Source organism: Branchiostoma belcheri, unplaced genomic scaffold, assembly GCF_001625305.1.
Source record: "Branchiostoma belcheri isolate BF01 breed outbred unplaced genomic scaffold, Haploidv18h27 scaffold7, whole genome shotgun sequence".
In the NCBI taxonomy this organism is placed as follows: Eukaryota; Metazoa; Chordata; class Leptocardii; order Amphioxiformes; family Branchiostomatidae; genus Branchiostoma; species Branchiostoma belcheri.
The window spans coordinates 5443875-5467970 of NW_017804353.1; the positions used below are offsets into that span (position 1 = coordinate 5443875).

At 42.7% G+C, this 24096-nt stretch overlaps 1 protein-coding gene across 1 annotated transcript in view; it reads left to right on the plus strand.

The window, feature by feature from the left end:
* Nucleotides 1-24096, plus strand: part of LOC109484446 (protein crumbs-like) — a 57858-nt gene that overhangs the window by 25616 nt on the left and 8146 nt on the right. The window contains 18 exon segments of the mRNA XM_019787697.1: nt 8844-8975; nt 10006-10209; nt 10469-10884; nt 10887-10947; nt 11269-11465; nt 11603-11753; nt 12010-12140; nt 12414-12627; nt 12798-12961; nt 13474-13742; nt 14167-15464; nt 15698-15889; nt 16245-16838; nt 17122-18002; nt 18440-18517; nt 18945-19206; nt 19642-19764; nt 21265-21489. Of these exon segments, the coding sequence (XP_019643256.1) occupies nt 8844-8975; nt 10006-10209; nt 10469-10884; nt 10887-10947; nt 11269-11465; nt 11603-11753; nt 12010-12140; nt 12414-12627; nt 12798-12961; nt 13474-13742; nt 14167-15464; nt 15698-15889; nt 16245-16838; nt 17122-18002; nt 18440-18517; nt 18945-19206; nt 19642-19764; nt 21265-21489 (5592 nt within the window).

Sequence of the window (24096 nt, forward strand, 5' to 3'; positions counted from 1 at the left end):
TGGCAATGTCCTCTGGCCGCAGGTCACCCTCGGTGTCCCCAAACAGGTTCCGGACGTAGCCCAGGTAGTCGAGTCGCTGGCGCCCTGGGCGCCTTTTGCCGTGCGTCGGTACATACAGGGCATATGTCCGGCACTGGTTCCCCCACAGGCATTCTAAGTGCATGTCCCAGGAATCGAAGTTGACGCTGCCTTACCATGGTGATAAGGGGTCGAGTGTTTGTCAACTTGTAGATCCAGGCGTTGCTCACATGGTCTAGGCGCTTGATGTTAAGCATGACCCTATAGCATGATGTGGCGAACGCGTTTAGCTTATTCTCCATGTCCCCCGTTATGACCCAGGATTCACAGCCATATAGCAGTATTGTCACGCAGGTGGTGTTGAAAAGCTTGAGTTTAGTGGGTGTGGAGATTGATGGACTTCTCCAGATCTTCTCCAGCTTCCAAAAAGCAGTCCATGCAAGTGATTTCCTCTTAGCCATGTCATGACTGCTAGTGGCCATCATGGACCCCAGATATTTGAAGTTGGCAACATGTCTTATTGGCTGTCCATATACCTCTAGCGGCAGTTGTGGGTTGCAGTTATACGTCATGTACTCTGTCTTGGGTACACTGATGATGAGCCCAAGCTGTTTCCCCGCAACTGCTGTTTTAGTAAGCTGTTCCTGCGCCCTGGGTATGGTTGACTCAAGAAGTGCAATGTCGTCGGCAAAGTCCAAATCATTAATTCTGGATTGCCGAGGATGCGTAACTACGCCTGAGTCTGTGCTTTTGATTGATTCTGACATCAGGTAGTCTATAAGCACTATAAACAAAAACGGGGCAAGCACATCTCCTTGTAGGACCCCTGTTGTCACCTGGAATGGGTCGGAGATGTTGCCATCAACAAAGACTGCACTCTTGGAGTTATAGTAAAGTACTTGGATGGCATTAACTATAACCTCGGGTATGCCATAGTGACGAAGGACGGAGAACATGACCCTTCTGTTGATGCAATCAAATGCCTTTTTAAAGTCGATAAATGTAACAGTGAGTGGGAGTTGGTAGGACAGGAAACCCTCCATGATCCTACGAAGAATATGAATCTGTTGGGCACAACTTCTACTTGGGCGAAAGCCGGCCTGGTTCTTCCGTAGTATAGGGTCAACATATCAATATGCTGGCATCAAATCAAAACTTATCTTACATACAGGTAACCTCACACCTCATAAGGTGTCTGTTATCAACCAGCATCCCTATACCTTCTATAGACAGATGGTTTCACTCCCAGTATTGTAGTCTAGCTGTTGTCAGCAGGCATATGTAAGTTGTAACTGTGCCATCTGATGTGGCCTAAATGCCTGTAAAGAATCCTACCAATGCGTTATCTCTCCTCTCAGTTGGCAGGCCCTTTGCAAGCAGCTTTAGCTTATACTGTAGTCTAGAGCTGTTGACAAGATATTTAGAGAAGTCCAGAGGGGGATCAGACTGATGGATTAGGAGGAGATACCCTCAGCTTAGAGATGACCTGAAGATCCTAAAAGCCTTTTTTCATAGTATCCTGGCTGCACTAGGATTAGAGCTTGTATGCCCATTGGAATATTCGGAACATTTGTTTCTGGATGAATATTTGTTTCTGACATGTCTGAATATCTCTAAACTTATTTTGGTGACTACTGTGTATATAGCTCTATTTATGATTCTGTGTGGAGGATTTTGTTTTGCATGATTGTCTAACAAAAAATATCTTTTGATTTTGCATCTTTGCGTATGTCACATCTCATTGCATTCAATCCGGTCAAGAATGCTGCCAAAATCACAAAAACTGCCTGTAATACTTTATGGCTGTGTTCATGCACATGAAACTGAATATGAATTATGAATGCTTAGAAATGAAAAGTGTCAAATATTCCTTTTCGAAGATTTCTTGTGGTTGGTTGATTGGTTGTTTGTTAGAGAAAAAATTCCTGCTGTCAATTTACTGACCCTTTCCATTGAATGTGTTGTCCATCAAAGACGATTGTACTGTGCATTCCTGCTTCCTTGGGTTCTTTGGGGTGATGTGTATTTATTCATGCCATCATGGGGAGGAAGGGACATGGCAGTCTCTTTATTTTCCTGCCTCCCAATTACCCTTGCCTTGTACTTAAAAAAGGAAAACTGTTCAACAGGATATCAAGGTGCATGGCCTTAAATCTTGACAAATTAGAATGATAAGACCAGACCTGTGCATTTATTTGTACTATAGTCGTGTTTGTATTTCGTCTCACGTTCTTGTCCATGTTCTGTTTTGACTAGCAATTAATTCCCATCTTGAAAATGCTTCTTTCCATCAATTATTTTTTTCTCCAGCATTCTTTCTAAGGTATGAAAGATACAAAAGTTGATTATCGGGAGATTGTAGAGGTAATTTTCTGGACTGATGAATTGTTTTATCTAAGTGATCGGTTATCAGATCATCTGGAAAGTATCTGTGGTTTTTCAGTTGATTAGATGCAAGCATGAACAGTGGTGTGGCCACAAAGGGTTTGATTGTCGCTTCTGTGGTATTCCTGAGGAAAGGGACATGATTCCAATCACTGGCCAGTCTGGGTCAATTATCAGAAACAGATCCATTCTGATTATATCACATTCCTGGAACATCTGGTCAACAGCATTGTCCAATTTAGCTGTCAATCATAATTGTGAATTGGTCTAAAATGTGTTTGATATCAGCATAAGATGGAGTATGAAACCATGCATGTGATCCAAGAATATAATTGAGTTCATAGAAGTGAATTCCTTTCTCTGGTTATTACAAAAGCTGGAATTATATAGCCCATCACATGCCTTTATTTGACAATAACAGGACATTTTGCACACGCGTTAGCTCTAAGGCAGTAAATGTTTTGTAATAGTCATGGCAAATATTTCCATGCCAGAGAGTTTTGTCTGGTTATTTTTCCTCGCCCCTCATGATGTGTACATATTACAGACACCCTGGACTGCTCGTTAATTGGGATTTAATGATGTCTCCTGTGTTGCTTCACAGTCTGGGGCTAATCCTTTATTGGTGAAGATAATTGCTGTGATAAGACTTGAGGTGACAAAAAGTGATTTAGAGTCTTTGTGATGTTGCATTATTGTAGAGACAAGGTGTCATAAGCATACTGTTGTATGATGTGCAAAATATACCAATAGTCGCTAATGTGAGCAGTAGTTTGATTGGCTAACACATGTACATGTCAGATGATTTGCTAGAGTTGTGACTGTTTGGATTCTGTTTGGGCTGGGTTGTTAACATTTTGTACATGTAAGAGTGCTATGTCTATCATCTGTCCATAGCTATCATATGTCATCCTTATACATATACATTGTATTGCAGAACTAGATCTTGTCCTCAGTAAAGCTAAAAAGTGTTGAATTTTCTGATAATGATATTTTCAACGAGTGATTACTTTCCACAAGATATGCCATTTGCACCTACACTTGACTTCACGCCTCTGAGATGAATAATAGCTTTACTGGACCATTAAATATGAGATCAGCATCCACATCATGTACCTCTCAGGTCCCAAATTAGGTCCAGAACCTGCTAGGGTTGGTTTGGGTTCTGTCCTGGCATTCTGTTTCAATCAGTGTCCAAAAGGAGATAACCTTTTCTCAGGGGTCACCACCTTGGAATGGGGTTTTTGAGCCAGGGCGGCTGACCAGCTTAGCAAGACTGGCAACAAACACTTCTGTGGTTTGGAGTGCTTGTAACTCTGGGCACTTATGTAGACTTAGTCTCTAATCCTGTAAGTGTGAGGACTCTGGATGCCAAAGGTTTAAATTGCATCATTTGGCTGACTTAAAAAGTTGATCTAAACGTTGACCCCTTACAGCTTTCTTGAATAAACTAAAACAGTTTTTTTCATACCTTCTAATCTTCAAAGGGATAAGAGCACATTTATTCTTATCAATAGACTTAGAGACTTCTGAATTGAAGAAATAGAAACACATGGTAAGCTAGCAGACTATGGTAGAGGACCAAATAAGCCATGTTTGAAAACCATGGACTACTTCAATTGGTAATGCTATTTTGGTTCATTGTAGCATCAGTTCACATATTGCTCCACCTGTTTTGTTTTAACAGGTGTTTCACTTAAAGCTTGCAGTTACGTCATTGTATCCGCTATTTTTATAACTCTGTATAGCTTACAAACAATGTTGGCTACGACTTCCTTTGAGTCACATACCACTGTATGCTAAGGAAGTGGTGTTACAGCTCATTTATATTACCTGAAGAATTCTGTTGGGTTCATTGTCCTGACGTGTACTGAAAGAACTTTTATTGTACAGTCTTTCTGAAGAAACCAGCAAAGCGGCTTTGTTTCTGCCCTGAGGCCCAGCTTAGCATCGGAATTTAAATTTTCCCTTCGGACACAAAGCCCTGAGTGGGGGTAGGGTTCCTGTAGTTGCTTTGTAGCCTGTTTCATGGTAAAGCTTATCGGAAGTTATCCCACGTAAACTTTCCAGAGAGGTGGAAGTATGTCAACATGGCTAATAGAATACGCTGACTATTTTGAAATCAAAGAAAAGTTTATCTCATTGCAGTTTACAGGATCAAGCCTTTCCCTGAACAGATTATGAAAGAGATTAAAGTCTGCTATGCTTGTCTGAATCAAATATACCCAGAGGAAATACCTTAAATCCGTCTACCTCGATAAGAGCCTAGCCTTTAAAGACACCTTTGTTGATGGTGGGCTTAGAACTGCAGACAAAGCTAAAACAATTTGTTTCCTGATAATTATAAGGGAATGTTGCTGATGGAGAAATCCACCTGCAGAACTAGGGTGTGTCAGTGAGGTTGATCCTGGCCATATCAAGTTTTCCCCTACACAAAGTCTTTGGACTAATTTTGGGATCAAGAATGCAGTCCAGTAGAGTCTACACTGAACCATTGTTCTTCAGGCTGCTTTTTCATATAACTTACAACACAGCACTGTAGTACACTGGAGCTTTGTTTCTAACAGTTATATTAATAGTCCGTGATATTTTGTTACAGACACATGCACAAACATGAGTTATGGCCTGACTGAAACAGATGCCTCTTGATAGAAAGCAATAACATTGTCCCCAAATAGACAGCCTTCCATATTTCACAGTAACACAAGATGGCTGCCCCAATTATCAGGATTTCTGGTTACCACGGCAACAGCTGAGAATGGAAAGGTTGTTGGTTTTGGCAGGGTCCCACTCAAGTTGTAAATCTGTTGGGAGATCAGATTTGCCCTGTAATGCTGACCCCCTCTTATATTTGTGGGGTAATTGGACAGACGCTGTGCCCTTTCTTGGACTGTTTGCTTGAATAACAGATTTTGATTTAGAAGAGAACAGATATATAGTTTTTATTTTCCAATAGAGTTATACATTCTGGACTTGAACATGCAAGCATTACTGATGAAGTGTTACCTTGTCAATGTCATGCAACATGTGTACAATTTATCCAGAAACGTGTTTGCTTGTAATTGTGTGGCCCAGGTTTAATTGAAAGTTGACCCAATGACCTTGACCATAGTTCTATGACATCCACTCATTCTTCCTCTTAACCTCTCAGGAGGGGGCTAGATCTTATTCCTGCTCAGCAGGTTATAAAGAATGTCTTTCAATATCTTTGAAAGACCTGGACAAAAGATGTGCAGAATTTTCATGGAGCAAATTTCTGTGTGCACACGGGTACAGTGTGCTCTGTCACAAAAAGCCTCTCCAGAAGCCTAACTTTAGCACTCAAGATGTACTTCTGACGTAATAGGTTTGTAGGTTTTGTTTGGGATGTGAAAAAACTGAGATGTTTTATCGAGTCAGTGAGGACAATTGCCTTGTCAAAACTATTTGCCAAGATCACACTCCCTTCTAGTCTGTCATCCTGATTCTCTTAGCTTCAGTTTGGTGAGGTAACAAATAACCAGAGGGAGTGTGGAGTCAGGAGGTTAGTCTGTATCAGTGTGAGAACTGGGCCACACCATCTGTACAACATGAGGAGGGGGCAACAGTGTGCAAACAACCCAGTCCATCAATGTCCTTTGTGTCATTGCTCCCAGTAGAGGTGACCGCTGGGTTTCTGGGTCACGAGACGGATGACAAGATTACTGTGTAGTTTTCCCAGACAAATTTGCGACTTGTGCTTGAGCATATTATGAGATTTGTCATATGATTCATATGATTCCTTCTATATGTGCTAAAAATGAAATTGGTTTTGTCCAATTGTACTTACTTTTAAAAGTTTTGTTTGAAAAAATGATGAACATTTTAACAAACATCATAACTTATTGACACTTTTAAGTTCTACTAATCTTCAATCATGAACTTGTAAAAGTTGTATCTTCATATGTAGTTTGGACAATTGACTGACAGGATGTTCCCTTGTGTATTTCCAGGTCTGTCACTGCTCGCTGCTGTTGTGGCCCAGACTACGCAAGCACCAACACCAACACCAAGTGCAAACGCCTTCTTCAACGGCTTCAACTCCTATGCAGTGTTACCCAACACCATAGACATCAGATCCAGACTTACGTCCTTCAGCTTTAGAACTTGCAATGCGGGCCAACTCCTACGACAGGAGGGACGTAATGGGGACTATATCGAGCTGGCCCTTCTAGAATCCGGGGTTTTAAGATTCTCTTTTAGAAGGGCAGGGGGAAGGGGGGAAGATTACGTTGATCTAGGGTCAGGACTCACCACCAATCAGATGTGGCACACAGTAAACCTAGAGTATTCTGTAGGCAACCTGACGTTAAGTGTTGATGGGGAACAGATCACAGTTGCATCCCGGACCGTCAATGGTTACGTTCTCGACATTAACTTGTCTGGAGGAGATGGAGTGAGGGTTGGACAGGGACTCACCGGATGTGTGTACGAGGGACCAGGGGTGCAGCTGACCACTGCAACGTCACAGTCCAACGTGGAGTGGGGGAGATGCCGTTTGGAGGACGAGGAGGGATGTGGTAAGTAGATGTGTTCAAAAAGCTGTGTTGACAGCCACTAGCGGAGTGTGGTGAAGTTACTACTTTCACTCATTTCAGAAAGCTGTACTACTCTGATGGATACTGGTATACTATAAAAGTAGCATTATTACTGAGTGATATTCGTTTCAAACAGTCATTAAGCTTTATCTGTCAGATGACCTTTCTAAGTATATTTTCAAGAAACCCAGTTTTTAACACTGATATCAGTATATGTATGATATATCCCTCTTTAGAAATTAAATGCAATTTCTCCATAAATTCCAGAATCCAGATAGAATTTGTAGCTTTTGTGTTTGCATCCTGTTTTGATGTGCTGCTGCATTTTCCTCTCTTCAAACGAAACATTGTTTACATTTTTAGAATGTTTTGTTGAAAATTTTGACATACTGCTGACTTTCTTTGTGTCCTTATAGTAACATTTTGATTTCTGTTTTTCTGTCTCTTCTATCTATGTTGCACATGAATGGCATTATTTTAAGGTTGTATGTTATGTAGTCTACTTTCCATGTTTAGATACCATGTCTTTTTTGTTGTAGATATCAAAGACTTGTTATCCAATACTAGTTTTATTGAACCACAGCATGCAGTTTGGTTTGTTTCCTTCTCAAATGCTTTTGATAGCTTTTGCAATTGGCATTGCAACTTTGTCTTGTGCATGTGTGTAGCAACTACAAAGCTATGAAGACACTTCCAAGTTTGATTTGCTGTATTTGTTGACATAAGCTCTGCTTTCCAGGCCTAGCAGAGGATAGAGGTATGTGGGAGGTGGTGGCTTAGCTCAAATGTCAAACATTTACACCACTAAGTCTTTCTTCACTTCACTCAGGTGACAATGGGTGCCTACATGTAGCTTCTGTTTGGGAATGTTCTCTTTAATAGAAGGGGTAAGGCTAGAGGTTCTATGTGTGAGGAGAGCCACACTTCGGGCAGGTTAAAGATGGTGTCACAATGATCAATTCTGGACTAGGTGTTCTGGACTCAATACACATCTGAACTTTACATGGTTGGCACATGACTGCTCCCTACATATACATGTATTCTGTTCCTCCAAATCTTGTTACTGAAACAACAAGGGCTACCTGCTGCCCCAGGGCATGAAACAATAACTTTCCAATAATTCTTACTATTTTTAAAGCGATTAAAGTGTGATCAATCATCACTGTTATTCTATTCTATTTTCCTGAGGTAATATTGGCACAAAAGCTGTTTGACTTGTAACCCAACAACCACCAGAGACCACACACACAACACCCACACATGGATTTTCCATTCATCCCAACAACCTTCACAACTTTCCCATGAACCTCTGCTTGTTCCCATGGTAACCACATGGACAGGATAACAAGATCACAACAAGACCGACTATCAACATCTTTGCTGACTTTAGTGGAAAGTAGATTGCATTATGTATTTTACAAATAAAGATGGTGAACAAATTTCATGGTAATACATCATAACAGTTCAGCATATCTTATGTCGACTGATCTTATACTTTGTAGTCCTTATTCCCTATCTAGTGTAGGCACTGACACACTGTTGTTATAGAGAACAGCCTAACTCATACTTGTAGATCTTGCCTAACTGATCACTAGCAGAGTTGCTGTATCTGCAATCTTACCTGTATAACCAATTACATGTAGATAATGTAACACAGTGCACACATGTACTCCAAGTTTTCTATTATTAGCTATTATTAATCTTTTACTAGATCATGTTAGCTGCTGAGAAAAAAAGCAAGGATAAAGATAGATACCAGTACTAGTAGTACTGATTGTTGATGACGTTTTCTCTAACCTATTAACTTCAGCTTTGCTTCAGTCTTGACTAACCAGTGTTCATGTTGTCACCATAACAGCATGCTGTGTGTTTCTGTCATCCCAGATGGCCCAGTTGACACGGACGCCTGTGTTAGCCACCCTTGCGAGAACGGCGGGATATGCGTAGACGAAATCCAAAACTACACATGCATTTGTACGACTAGATATACCGGTCGAAATTGCGAGATCGACACGGGTATGCCACCGCTAACTTGTGTCTCGTATATAATCCAGCATCTATCATTTTTTGATCTTCATTTAAAACTAACGCATTCATAACACATCTCATGTGTGGCAAATAATAGTTCTTCCCTTCAATACTAATAATGTATGTAATTTGTAAACTAATGAAAACTTTTTTTCCTTAATTACTAGATACACAACTGGAAAATACGATTCAACCTTCATGTCATAACAGTGCATGCTCAAATGACTCCACACAAAAATACAATTCTTAAATCAAATATAATCCCTTCATTCATTTTTTTTGTAAGAAAAATCTATCTCTGACATCGGTAATCATGCATGGTAGACATAATTATATGCTAAAATGACATTCTGATTTGGTGATGGGCAATTCTTTCTGTGGGTATAATTGGTGATGGTCAGGTACAAGGGTTTCCAGTCATACTTATTTTCAATCAGTGATTAGAAATTGATGTGTTACCTTGTCTTTTATCTTGAAACTTTGCAGACATCCCTGACATTGACAACATTTGTGCTGTTGTAACAGGGTGTTACTTCCTTTTTTTAAGGCTCCATGTCTTCAAATTGATAACAAGGGTCTATTTTGCTTTCAGTGCTGTCTTCTGTTGGTGTTGATGTGGTGTAACACTTTCATTTTTATACTTTTATGCAGCTGTCTTCTTTTTTTCTCCTGTTGTCTGTCTTTCCACAGTTCTTGGCAAAAGTTTTGTTCAGTTTGTATTGAGTATTGAAATCATTTTTGCACTCAAGCTCATGATTAAACAAAGGCTTTGGAATATCCTACTTGTTCTTACCTTTTTTGAAAATATAACTGTTTAGGCCAATGCACAATTCTTGTAGAATGCAAGAAGTTTGTTCAATAAATAAACTTCTTGCCTTCCTAGAAGTAACACATCAAAAATGTCATAACATGACATTTTACCACAAAACTTTTGCCACTTGTAGTGCACTGCTATTGCCTCCTTGATTGTAACCTCCTCTGTGAACATTAAAGACAACACTTGGCCATGCATGTGTAGGTCCGCTGTGTAATTCGGAAGCTAACCTGTGCTACAACGGAGGAGTGTGTCAGGAGCAACAGAACGGGAACTATACGACTTGCGTTTGCCGAGACGGGTGGGCTGGACCGCGATGCACGGAGAGCCCCTGTGTCAGCGAACCCTGTATGAACGGCGCAACGTGTCTGAACGTTACTGGCGGATACCAATGCACATGTCCTGAGGGTATGTTATTTTTCATATCATCACAAAATACAGTTTTTCTACATACTCCTTGCAATACTGATCGTTTAAGTCGGAACTTGGGTACCCAAAACTGGAAGTGCTACATTTCAACTACTGGTACAAGTATTCAGAAATTTGACTATGTTACTTTCCTTTTGTTAAAGGCCAGTATTCAGGTATGAGTGCTTGTTAGTAATTGGCAACTGTTTTAATGAATCTGAGATAATCTTGACCATTCTAATGTTGTGTGTTGTTTCAGGCTTTGCTGGCGTGAACTGTGAAATCAACATTAACGAATGCGCCAGCGTCCCAGCTCCTTGCAAGAACGGCGGCGTATGCACAGACGGCATTGGTGGAGTGATCTGCGACTGCACCGACACTGGGTATGAAGGTCCCTTCTGCGACAGAGATGTGAACGAGTGCATCAACAACCCGTGTCAGAATGGCGGTGCCTGTTTCAACCGTCCTGGCGGCTTCACCTGTCAATGTGCGCAGGGTTGGGATGGCGAAACTTGCGATATCGATCTTGACGAATGCGTCTCAGACCCGTGTCAGAACGGAGCGACCTGCGAGGACAGGCAAGGGTCGTACTTCTGCAACTGCGTGCCGGGATTTGAGGGGACCAACTGTGAAACCAGCCAGGCTTGTCAAGCTGAGCCTGAGCCATGCAACTCAGAGAAGAAGACTGTTTTCCAGAGGGTTTGGAGTACCGCTGTGAGTGCAAGCCAGGATATGACGGTGGGTGGTTGATTCGATCTTATTTGACTGTATAGAGTGTTATACAGCCAGGACTGCCCAACTAGACAGAGGCTATTATAAAGGTCTAGCCCTCATTATATTAATTAGACAATACTGGACAGTAATCAATATATAATGTATGTCCATTGTTACTTAATCACTTTATTTTAGATAATTTTAACTCTGTTTAAAGAAGTTTTTGTCTTTAAAGAAGTTAGATAATGCATCTGAGTTTGAATAGAGGTACCTTTTGCTGATTTGTAAATGAGCTGTGTACTGCAATGTTGTAACAAAGCTTACCAATATTGTTCGCATCTGTAGGCTCTGCCGGAAACTGCAGGGATATTGACGAGTGTGCCAGCAACCCGTGTCGTAACCGTGGCACCTGTAACAACTACGTCAACTACTACAACTGCTCCTGCCGTGCTGGTTACTATGGTTACAACTGCGAGTTCGAAGACGAGTGTGTCCAGCGGCCCAACTATTGCAGGAACGGAGCAACGTGCAGGGACTCACCGGTTAGACATTCTCATTTGATACTGCATGGATGAACTTTATTGCACAACAATTGTCTGTTGTCCTGCAAACCTTCATGGCACCGTGATAAAAAATTCATTCTTTTATTCACCACTCCTTTATTCCTTCCTTCATGCAGACATCCTTTGAGTGCATCTGCGCACTTGGATATACTGGAGAAGACTGCTCAGAGAACATTGATGACTGTGCCCAGAACACCTGTCAGAATGGAGCAACCTGCATGGACCAAGTCAACAGTTATACATGTAGCTGTGTGGCTGGGTTTACAGGTGAGGTTTAGAGCTGGAATTACATGTATTGAAGAACACCTTCATGTCACTGTATGTGTAAAGTTAGAAAATGTTTATTACATTCGGGCAAGATCTATGTAGCAAAGATTTGCCCATTATCTGTACTGTTACTAAAAGACTGTTTCAAAAAGTTTCATCTGTTTCTTGGTGAATCGATGGATATTCTTAATACTACTACTTGTACTGTTCCACTGCCCTCCATCGCTGACTTAATCTTTTTTTCGTTAAATTACAGGTAACAGATGTCAAACAAACATCGATGACTGCAGCCCAGACCCTTGTCAGAACAGTGGCACCTGCACGGATCTTGTCAACGACTACAGATGCAATTGTACAAGAGAATGGGCAGGCATAAACTGCACTCAGGTAATGCCACACCTTCAACAGGTTTTACATGATGTCCTACCATTTGCATGCCTCTTTGATACTGCAGAGGTTTCTTACTTACTTAGGCCTACTGCCTATCCTTAGGCATAGGCCATGAACTAGTTCCCTCCATCTAGTGCAGTCCTGGGCTTAGTCTCTACCAGCTGCTCCTATGTGTGTCCAGGTGCTTCGCATCGGCCTTGAGGTTCTTCCTCCATTTGTCATTTGTTCCTCTTTCACTTCCCAATGTTGTATGGTTGTTGTTTTTTGCAGGTGAATCGGTGTGAAGTGCCCACACGTGTGAATTGTACAGACGGAAAGGTGTGTTTTATATCAGAGGATGGACTTGGTACAGACTGTCAGTGTCCACTTGGCTTCGCTGGAGTGAACTGTGCCGTCAACATTGACGAATGTGACCCTGATCCGTGCCAGAATAATGCTACCTGCATTGATGGGATCGACAAATTTGTCTGCAACTGCACCAGCGGTGGGTGTCTATGTCATCTGTGTTACATATTGACATGTGATTCGTTGAATGGTGCACATGTAACACATCTGTATCACGACAACAACTGACTGGGTTGACCCAATGTAGTACCTATTTTTGTGACATTTTTTTGAGGAAAATCACATCCTCCTTTTTTTTTATTTCTCCAGGCTGGCAGGGAGTAACCTGCGAGGAAGACATTAATGAGTGCAACCCATCGCCATGCCAACACGACTCTGTCTGCGTCAACAATGACGGCAGCTACGACTGTTTCTGCCGTCAGGGCTACCATGGAAAGAACTGCGAACTGGACATCAATGAATGTTACTCTCAGGTAGGTAAACGTAGTGGTTGCTACCTGAAACGTCTGACCAATTCCAAAATCATATCGATAACTGTTTTTTGGCATATCTTATTCTCGTACCTAGTTGTTTAACCTTCATCGATGTTTAACCTTCATCGATGCTACCTGAAATGTCTCCCTTTCCATAATCATATCAAGTTGCTTGAGTAACTGTTTTTTTGGCGTATCTTATTACCTGGAGGTCTAACCTTTGTCAACGTAATGTTACTCTCAGCCCTGCCTAAACGGGTAAGGTAGTGGATGCTACCAGAAATGTCTGACCATTTCCAAAATCATATCGAGTTGCTTGAGTAACTGTTTTTTGGCGTATCTTATTACCTGGAGGTCTAACCTTTATCAACGTAATGTTACTCTCCGTCCTACCAAAAAACGTCTGACTGTTTTTGAAATCACATCCAGTTTCTTGAGTAACTGTTTTTTGGTGTATATTATCACAAATGTACCTGGATGTCTAACCTTCACCGACGTAATGTTTCTGTCAGCCCTGCCAAAACGGTGCCACCTGTCAGGACCTCATCGCTGAAGCCAAGTGCACCTGCGCTCCGGGCTACACGGGGTTGTGGTGCGAGCGGGAGATCCGGGAGTGTGACTCTGACCCGTGTCAGAACGGGGCGACGTGTATCGACCTGATCGCTCGGTACAACTGCTCCTGCATGCCGGGCTGGGAGGGGGTGAACTGTGAGCAGGAGGTGGACGAGTGTGAGAGCAGTCCGTGTCTGAACGGGGGACAGTGTACAGACCTGTTCAACAAGTAAGGAGGGGTTGTTTTTATTTTGATTTGGTGACAACAAGTGTGAACAGGGAGATTACTACTACAGGCGAGCAATGGTCTGTTTTGTTTCCCCCTCCATTTTGTAATGGAGAAGTCTACTCGTAATATAGAAATAAAGAAACGACAGATAAGATATGAATAAAGAATTCATACATTCTGACACCTACTTTGATGGAAGTTAAATTATTATTATTGTAACATGTTATTATTATTATTTTGCCATGTGCTTTTTAACAAATGATGTCAAACGTTTAATTCAACACAAGAAATTGAAAAAAAAAAACTAAATTAATCTTCTGCATTGAAACTGGAACTGTTTTTTTACAATTCCATGTGCCCATCAGCAATTTGGATGACAAATAATCATGCTCTGAATCAACTTCACATTTTTGTCTCCTTCCAGCTACACCTGTAACTGCAGCAACACTGGTTTTGTGGGGAACGACTGTGAGGTGGAGATCAGAGAGTGTGACTCTAACCCCTGCCAACATGGCGGCAACTGCATTGATCTCATCAACTACTACAACTGCTCGTGTTATGACGGGTTTGAGGGCTACAACTGTGAAACTGACATTGACGAATGCGAGTCAGATCCATGTCAAAACGGAGCCACGTGTACAGAGAATTCGGCAGGTGGGAACACCGATTGGCCCAACGCTGGAGGGTACACATGCACCTGTGTTCCGGGCTATGCCGGGGACAACTGCGAAATAGATATAAATGAGTGTGAATCGGATCCGTGCCAAAATGGAGCGACGTGTAACGACTTGATCAACATGTACACTTGCGACTGTGTGCCGGGATTCAGGGGGACGAACTGTGAAGAGAATATCGACGAGTGTTCAGAGTACGGCGGCAACCCCTGCCAGAATGGGGCCTTGTGCATCGACAGAATCAACGACTATTACTGTCTGTGCTCGCAAGGCCTCGGTGGTAAGAACTGTTCCGTTACTCTGATCGGCTGCAATGTAAACGGTTGCGAAAACAACTCCACCTGCGTCCCATACCTGCAAGATGAAGCGACAGACACACACAACTACACCTGCAACTGTGACAACGGCTTTGTGGGTCGTAACTGCGAGAAAGGCACGACTCTGTCGTTGGACGGAAACGGGTATATCACTGTCCCTCCACAGACTGGCCCGACCGTTGTGCTGCAGATCAGGTTCAGAACCACATTACCGTCTGGCGTTCTGGCCTTCATCGGGGAAGTAAACCACCATGGTATCGTTGAAATTGTTGACAACAAGATACAGCTGACCCACTTCAACGGTTCTGTGAAAAGTAGTGTTGAGGCTAACAAGATCGTCAGTGATGGAGAATGGCATGATGTGACTGCAAGAATTCTTGAGACTGGCACCATGTCCGTATGCGTGGATGTCTCCAGCTGTAATGGGGGTAACATTGGCCAGACGGTAGATTTTGGAAACCTGTATGTTGGTGGGGCTGACACCGCTATGCTTGCTCTGACAACGTCTGGTAAGAACTACGTAGGCTGTGTGGAGGATATTGTAAGGGACGGTCATGCCATCGTAGCAGCAGACTACGTCTCTCAAGGATCCGGATCCATTGCGGAGGGTTGTGATCGGAAAGATCAGTGCAATCCTGATCCGTGCTCAGGGAAGGGCGTGTGTACAGACGAGTGGATCCAGTTTACCTGCGATTGTGAACGACCCTACACTGGGAACAACTGCAACTACAGTAAGTGCAGCATACTCTTTTTCTGTCTCTTTTCTAAGAGAACATGTAGTGTTAACAATGCTCTTGTATGTTTAAAGTTAAAAGTAAAGTACACAAAGAATGGTTCTCACGTAGAGCTGTCGACCATTAACTCTGGTGTTCTACAGCAGAGGATTTTCCTGCTGTCATATCGTGTTCAGTGAAGCGTTTTTATCATCTTGATTCACTAAATGGTCTCTTTTTTTACTTCACAGCCTTCAGCACTGGCACCTTCAGCAATGAACAGCTGAACAGTTTTGCCAACTTTGAGGTTCCTCGTAGCGCCAACGATCCCTTCAAGGTCTCCATGTTCTTCCGGACACGTAAGCCAGACGGTCTGCTCATGTTCACGGGAGAGCAAGGAACTGGCCTGGAAACGCCACCTCGTGATGCTAACTATGTTGCAGGTTTGTGTCTTTTTTCCTTTCGCCTGCTTCAGAGGTTGTGTTTTAGCTGACGCAAGGAGGTTATAGATTGGTCCTTTGGTGGCACTCATACATGTATTTTAGGTTAGTGTAACTAGAATGGAAAAGTGAAAGAAGAAGTTGCCAAAAATGCTGTTACATTTGTGATGGTGAGATTCATGTAACAGACTTTGATGGTTTTCCTTAATGAAGTGATGGTTTCTATAATCTAGAATGGTTTCTCCATTTGTGTTGTGCTTTCAGTGTCAGCTTTGTCTCAAGTCATTAGATGACTTACAACCTATGCTCACATCTATCATAAAATGAGTACAATGATATATCTTTTCTACATCTTCAGTGCAACTTGTCAATGGAAGAATCCGTGTCAGCATTAAGGAGCCAGGCCAAACAGCCATCCAGCCGAAGATCTACACCCTGGGCAGTGGGCTTGCAGACGGAGAGTTCAAGTTTGTAGACATGTCAATAGACGGCGAGAGCATGTACATCAACGTGAACGACCAAGTCAGCAATACCATCACACTCGACAGGGTCCCTAATCTACCAGGTGGTGAGTTGTATATTGCCGGAATGGACTTCCCATCTACAAATCTGGGTCTTTCCACCACCGAGCCTTTCAAGGGATGCATACAGGATCTGCGCTACAACCAGACACGTCTGGACTTCTACCCGCTGGCTATACCAGGCTTCCAGCTCGACTCTCCTTCCCTCGCTTCTACCGGCCTCAGCAACGTGAACGACACGTGTGTGAGTGACGACACCTGTGCCAGCAGCCCCTGCACCAATGGCGGTGTCTGCACGGTGACGTGGAACGACTTTGAGTGCGACTGTCCGCAAGGGTTCACCGGGAAGAACTGCTCGGAGACTGACTTCTGCGTCTCCAGTCCCTGTCCATCAAATTCCACCTGCAACAACCTGGATGATGGGTTTGAATGTAAGACTAACTTCTGTTTTGAAAAAATGGGAAATTTTGTAAAGTATGTTAACTTAATGACACTGTGTTCACAGTTCAGAATGATAACCCACAGCATATTTTGTCTCATTGTCAAGGGACTGTTTTTGACAATAACAAATTCCATCAAGATGGCAAACACACTAATGCAGTGAAAGTTTGCATCAGGAGAGTGAGTTGACATTGATGCACACTTTTCATGTAATTCCACAACGTGATTATTTTGTTCCTTCATTGCAAAGTAAAACCTGTGTACTTTCCCCAGGTCTTGCATCAGCCACCTTTGACCGAGACATGCTGGAATACAGCACCGGCCCAGGTTTCACTGCCATCGACAACACCCTTCACGTCACCTTCCGCACAAGAGACGCAGACGCCCTCCTCCTCAGAGCGTCTGGTGGCTCCACGACTGTTGAGCTTGCAATTGTGGGTGGGAATGTCCGCTTTACGTACAACAGCGCCAACGCACCTGCTGCCGAGGGAAACCTTGACGTCAGTGACGGAGAATGGCACACGGCAGAAGTCACCTTCTTGGGGACCGTCGCACAGCTTACTGTGGACAACGGTGCAGAAAATGCAACAGCAAACATGGGCCAGGCTGCACCAAACTTCGACGACTTTGTTGGACAAGACACGATCCAAGTTGGGAGCCAGGGTGGGCAGCGTTACTTCAAGGGCTGCATGGAGAACGTGCGTGTGGGTGGAGTCCTTCTGCCATTCTTCGAGCTGTCGCAGATCCCAACCAATGCCTCCAAGAAGTTCAACCTCAAGTCTGCCAGTAGCATCACCGTCGGTTGTACGAGTGACGACGTCTGCGGGCCACAGCCTTGCGTTAACGGCGCCACCTGCACTGACATCTTCAATGACTACGACTGTACCTGCGTGCCGGGATACGATGACAAGAACTGCAGCACCAACATAGACGAATGCATGTCAGCCCCATGCCAGAATGGGGCCACCTGTCAAGATGCCATCAACGAGTACTCGTGCGACTGTGTGCCTGGGTACGTCGGGGATCACTGCGAGACGGAAATCAACGAGTGTGACTCCAGCCCTTGTCAGTTCAACTCCACATGTATCGACCTGGTCAACGCTTTCTTCTGCAACTGCACCACCAACTACACGGGTGAATTCTGTGAGGTTAACGTAAGTTTGGCCAATCAAAGGATTTTTATTGTGTCTTTGCTTTGCAGCTGATAGGTTTGTGCTGTGCAGCTTTTGATAACTGAAAAGTAACTATATTGGTCAACTCAAAATTTAACTGCCTTTTTAATTTGACTAACTACATGTACAATTAATGATATGCTTCCTGCTTACCTGCTTACATGCTGAGTAATACTAGTAGTGATTTGTTGAGAGAAATGCAATGTAATGCAATGAAACAGCAGAGTGTCTACTGCATGAAGAGTTTTTGTTCCTAATTTTTGGTGGATGTGTTGCAGTTATACTAGTAATAGCAGCTATAACCAATGCCATTGGATGTGCAAGACTGCCTTATACTATTATAAGTAACTCAAATTGTCTGAGACATGGTTAAACCTGGCTGCTGCATGACAAATGGAGCTATGTTGCGACACTTACAGATCTATGACAACTGCGATGCTGGGCCTTGTCTAAATGGAGCTACATGTAATGATCTCAACATTACTGCAACTAGCAAGGTAGGATATTTCTTGAACCAAATGTTGAGAGAAGTTGATGTCAGAAATGGTACTGTTGTATCAAGCAATAGTATGCTATGTTGTTGCTTTGTTGACTGAAGACTTGAAGTGATGTTTTGCTTAAAAAAAGTGTTAATTTCCTTCCCTGTTATGACAGCATAATATCCACAGTTTTTAGTGCTACCTTGTTGTACATGTATGTTTACCATGCTTGATATGTTTTAGGTGCTATGACTTTAGACCTGCTATTTGTAATATTACATTGTTTGAAGCCACGTCTGTGAAACATACACGGGATCTAATATTGGCTTGTTGCTAGTGTCTATTGTACAGTGGAAACGTACCAAAGAATTGTAACATGTGAACACCAAACAGTACTCAAAGTATGTTGCAAAGAAGGCAACTGTTGAACGCTATCTTCCTCCAGGCCTCGTTTGAGTGTATCTGTCCCCCTGGCTATGAGGGGAAGCTGTGTGACAAGGAGATTGACTACTGCGCTGGCCAGCCCTGCCAGTTTGGAGCCACCTGCACCAACAACAGGCAGATATTTGACTACGAGTGCACCTGTGTGCCGGGTTACACCGACAAGAACTGCAGCACCAATATTGACGAGTGTGCCTCTGACCCGTGTGAGAATGGGGCAGTATGCACAGATCACGTCAATGGCTACACATGCCAGTGCACTGATGGTATGTCATAGCTTGATTTGTATGTACATCATTGCATTGGCAAGGAAATATTTAGCCTGGATGCCAGACCAATAATACGCTAGGCCCAGAGGTAGCCTAACTGAGAGGGGGTGTGGTATGATTTCTTTGGGGGCATCTGGAACTGGCCTGTGGAGACCCTGGAAACAGTCTGGCACCCAGGCTAGGAAATATATTCAGGTTGTGCTGTATCTGTAATCTTGTTGGCCAAGAAGAATCATTCAAATACCAATCTCAATATGTAGAGAAGTATTTTTTTTGTTATTTTTTACATGTATAATGTGTAAGTTTCTAGTTTTCCATAACCTGTCAATGTGTTTCCATGCTGTTGTCATTCCCCCCAACGAATAGGAGGTCAAGGGGCTAGGTAGGTAGGTGTCTATACTACCCTAACTCTGTTCCTACTGTCCCCTGCAGGTTGGAATGGAACAGAATGTAATATTGACATTGACGAGTGTCTGACGATAACCTGTGAGAACAACGGCTCCTGCGAGAACCTGCCTGGGTCTGTCAAGTGCAACTGTGCCGAGGGATACGAAGGTAATACTCATTTTTCTCAAAGGTTTGGCAGTGTCTGTCTGTGCCAAAGAAAAGAAACTCCTGTACTCAAACTGGCCGTATATGAATTCCTTTGCAGTATGAAAAGAAAACATCTGAATGTAAGGCCAGTTTTTCTGTTACAGTACATTTTTCAGGGATTTTTAGCTTGTCACATGAATTTTGTGGCTCCTAAAACTTTCACATGAACATCCTGCTGATCCCATTGAAGGCATTTCAGCACTAAGGGCACTGAAGGTGAACTTGGCAGTGAATGTCTTTATCGACTTCTGTATCTGCAATTACATGTTAATGTCCTTGTCATTGTTGATGTTCACTTGTACTGCACACTACATCAACAGGCACCCATTGCGAATTCCGTAGTTGTGAGGAGGGCCATTGTTTGAACAATGGTAGCTGTAGAATGACTCAGCAGGGCAGGGTCTGTGTGTGTACCGACGGGTTTCCAGGTAAAACCAAACCAAGGCCACCGGCCTTACGAAAAGTTGGTCAAAAGTTGACGTTTCTCACCCTTGAGTTTTTGATTGAACCTTTGTTTCTTTGGTTTGGAATCAGTTGTCTTTGTGACAAGTTTTAGTAACTTTTACAGAAGTGTTTGTTAGCCTGGAATCCATCCCTATGCGCTATTCCCAGTTCTAGGACTGACTGCCATAGAACTAGCAATAGGGCATAGTGATGAATTCCAGGCTATGTTTGTGACAGATGTGTTGTGTGTAAGAGGTGTCAGTGAAAACATTTGTTGTGGTGACTGCACAGCCCCTGTCCTCCATGTTTTATTTAAACTTCTTATCAATAGATCACTTTTATAATCAAAGTTTGGTTAATGCAAACTTTCTTTCAGGCTTTTCAGGATTTATGTCTTTGATAAAGTTCTAGATACATTTTCTGACCTAGTTTTGTTGAAGCTTAGTTTATCACTTTTAACACTCCCTCATATTTATTTTGCATGCTAGAAAAGTTTGCCTGTCTTGAATACGTAAATTGTATCTGATGCTGCTATTATTAATTATATTACATTCACAGTGTGCATGATGCTTAGAATCTAGGTGGACTTTTACTTTATGATGTTTGCTCCACTGTTTACATGCTTTTTTTTTAGATAAGAAAATTCCTCAAATACGCATGAAAGCTTTTTCCCCAGTCACAGATCTGGATGTTGGCGTTTGTCATTTTTACTATCTGCATGAAGCTGATAGAAACGCAGTGCATGACATGCATGGGTGTGGAGTGGAGATGCATATGTAACCAAGATGTATATCTTGTGTTTTTCTAGGATACATACAATTATTTTAACTTAAGGTAACAAAGGCTCCTGCACAAAGAACTAGTGCTTATGACACTTAAGTACTCTGAGAATAGAACATCAACAGGATTTTTCTTGACAAGGTTTGTGTAGGGAGACTTTGTGCCTGTAAGTAGTAATGGGAATGAAGTGGTGGATTATGGAGAATCAATGATGTCAACATTTCTACCCTCTCGTAGGCGACCGATGTGAACTTGACATTGACGAATGCAACACGACCTTCCCATGTCAGAATGGGGCCAGGTGTAACAACTCTGTCGGGACGTACACATGTGACTGTACCCTGGGCTACTCCGGGCACGACTGTGACGTGCCTGTGTGTAGCGGTGACGTGTGTCTGTACGGTTCCACCTGTGTGACAAACTCGACTCATTGGTCATGCCTTTGTGCTGAGGGTTACCAAGGTATGATGGGAAGGAAAATGGTGACCTTGACATTGACAGTCATTAACCCCCAGATGATGAGGATTGCTGTGTCCTTTGGAATACTCCATTTTAAATTGAAGGGAGGATGGTCAGATAGCATCTGTATGAAATGAAGGGATCAAGTAAAATTGATTTTTACTGTCCCCTATTCCACCTCATAAGTGGAATAGCCCATAAGTGTACATTCAACCTTTGGAGAAATATACTCCCCCTTGTTCTGCCTGTAGAGAACGGTAAAGGGAAAGAGCCTGCACAATCTTGTCACAGCAGTCCTCATTATACAGAGTTATGTGGTGGTTACTTGGAGATAACCCTGTGGTGTTGGTCCCTGCATGGTGTTCAGTGCATGCCGGTGCATGTGGTCAGTCTAATGTAGCCTCAGGACTAGGAGCATGTTGTTTGGGAAGTTTTGGTGTAGAAAGCATGTGTAGGAGACTAAGAGTTGCATACCATATGGTGATTTTAATTTTCAGCTTCCCCTTAAATGCATGCAGTAATGTGTTACTGACAACATGTCAGTATTGAAACACAGCTAAGTAGATGTAAAGATGTACTGGTACTACAGTCTCACCAGTGCATGATTGCGTCCTAAATATCCTTGCTGTCCATGTCACATACACATACCTGTATATACTATATAGAATTACAAGTATTTCGCGACATGGTGAAGTGTCAGGTATCCAAAGTATAACTACCTGAATTCAACAGAACTGCTAGTACTAGTAGTGATGTTGGTTGTGATGAGAAAATATGTTATGAACGCAGTGCACAAAAGTCATGGATTCATTGGATGTGTGAACCTACTCACCATTTTCACTGACTGTTATTTCTTGGACATGTGATGTTTGATATACTTACCTAATACTCACAGTACATGCACATGTACCTGTGTCTGTCCCAGGCCTGCGTTGTGATGAGGATTTTGACGAGTGTCAAACCTCGCCCTGTGAGCGCAACGCCCCGTGTAATAACACGTTCGGCAGTTACGAGTGTCTGTGTCCGCTTGGCTACACTGGTCAGAACTGCTCTGACCCGACCTGCACGCCCGATCTGTGCGCTAATAACGCTACCTGCAATGACACTGGCCCTGACTGGGTCTGTTACTGCCAGGCAGGGTTCGCAGGTGAGGTGTGCCTCCGTTCAGCCGGCTGGCTGGTCTTCTGCACTGTTTAGGTTGGCATGGCAATTTTGGTGATTTTCAAGTTCCTTTCATCCTTCCTTTATTGCTTATAAGATATTTGTTGGCCCACAGTAGTTGGTTTTGTCTGAGTTGGCACGGCCATATTGGTGGTTTCCTCTTGATCTTGCATAGCAGCTTGTTAGGGTTTGCTTTCAATTTTTTTCTTTGTATGTCATTTTCGCAACTGGTTTTGGAACAGCCAATTGTTTCTTTTTCCTTCCCCTTTTGCAGGCTGCTGTTATTTCTCTTTTATTTCTTCCACTGCCCTTTTTCAGATACCTTTTGGTATTGTGTTAGCTTCTGTTCCGTGTTTGTTGAATGATTTAACTCTCTCTGTGGAGCTTTAGCTGCTGATAGCATGGCTGTTGATTGTCTTTTCACAAGACTGCTGTTTCCCATTTCCAATGAGTATAAGTAATGCATAGAATTTAGAAAACTTGTTGCTGTGTTATGTGAACATGTATGGACTTCATTTGAACTACTAGTAATTGCTATTATAATTGTACTTAAATCATTATGAAAATCCCCACCCCCTTTTGCAGGAATGCAATGTGAAGAAGACATAGATGAATGCATAAGCACCCCATGTGAGCATGATGCTCCTTGCCGTAACACCTATGGGAGCTTCCAGTGTATTTGTCCCCTGGGGTACACAGGACAGACCTGTGCCACCCCGCAGTGCACGACTGACTTGTGTGCAAACAATGCCACCTGTAACGACACAGGCACGGACTGGGTGTGTCACTGTGGCATTGGGTTTGAAGGTGAGGGTGCAGTAGTGACCCCTGCATGAGCCTCGTGGACTCCCATTGTCGTAGTCGCATGTAGATGATTGTCAATGCATGATTGTCATCGTTTGTCTTTGATTAGAATTGAAACTTTGTTTCCTTTCAATTGCTTCCACTAAAGTTAGCATCAGCTCTTTTTTGGAGATTGTTGAGAAAAGTGCCATTTTCAATTAGATGCATGTTTATGTAGAACATGTATATCTTCTGTATTGTCCTATTCTATGAGATTCGTACAATTTTTGTTGCTCATGTTGGATCTCATTGATTGACAAACGGTCTCTCAAGTTGGATTTATTGCTTCCTTGGTTGATGCTCTTTCTTTTAGCTCTGCTCTGATTTTGGGACTTTTGTTCCTGTCTCATTTTCATCTTGTTTGTTAGTCCTGAGTTGTAACATCATTCTGTCAAATGCATATGAATGGCACAGGTAAATTTTCTTTGAAATTTGCAGCCTGAAGTCTGTGCATTTGATTTGAAATATCAACTGAAACTCATCACCGGATCTTTACAAAAGGCTATTTTCATTTTTTTTCAAATACATCTCAGTGTTGTGACAGTAGTTGTCATTTTATCTGTAACAGTCACAAACAATGTTCTTCCTGTCTTGCAATCCATTCCT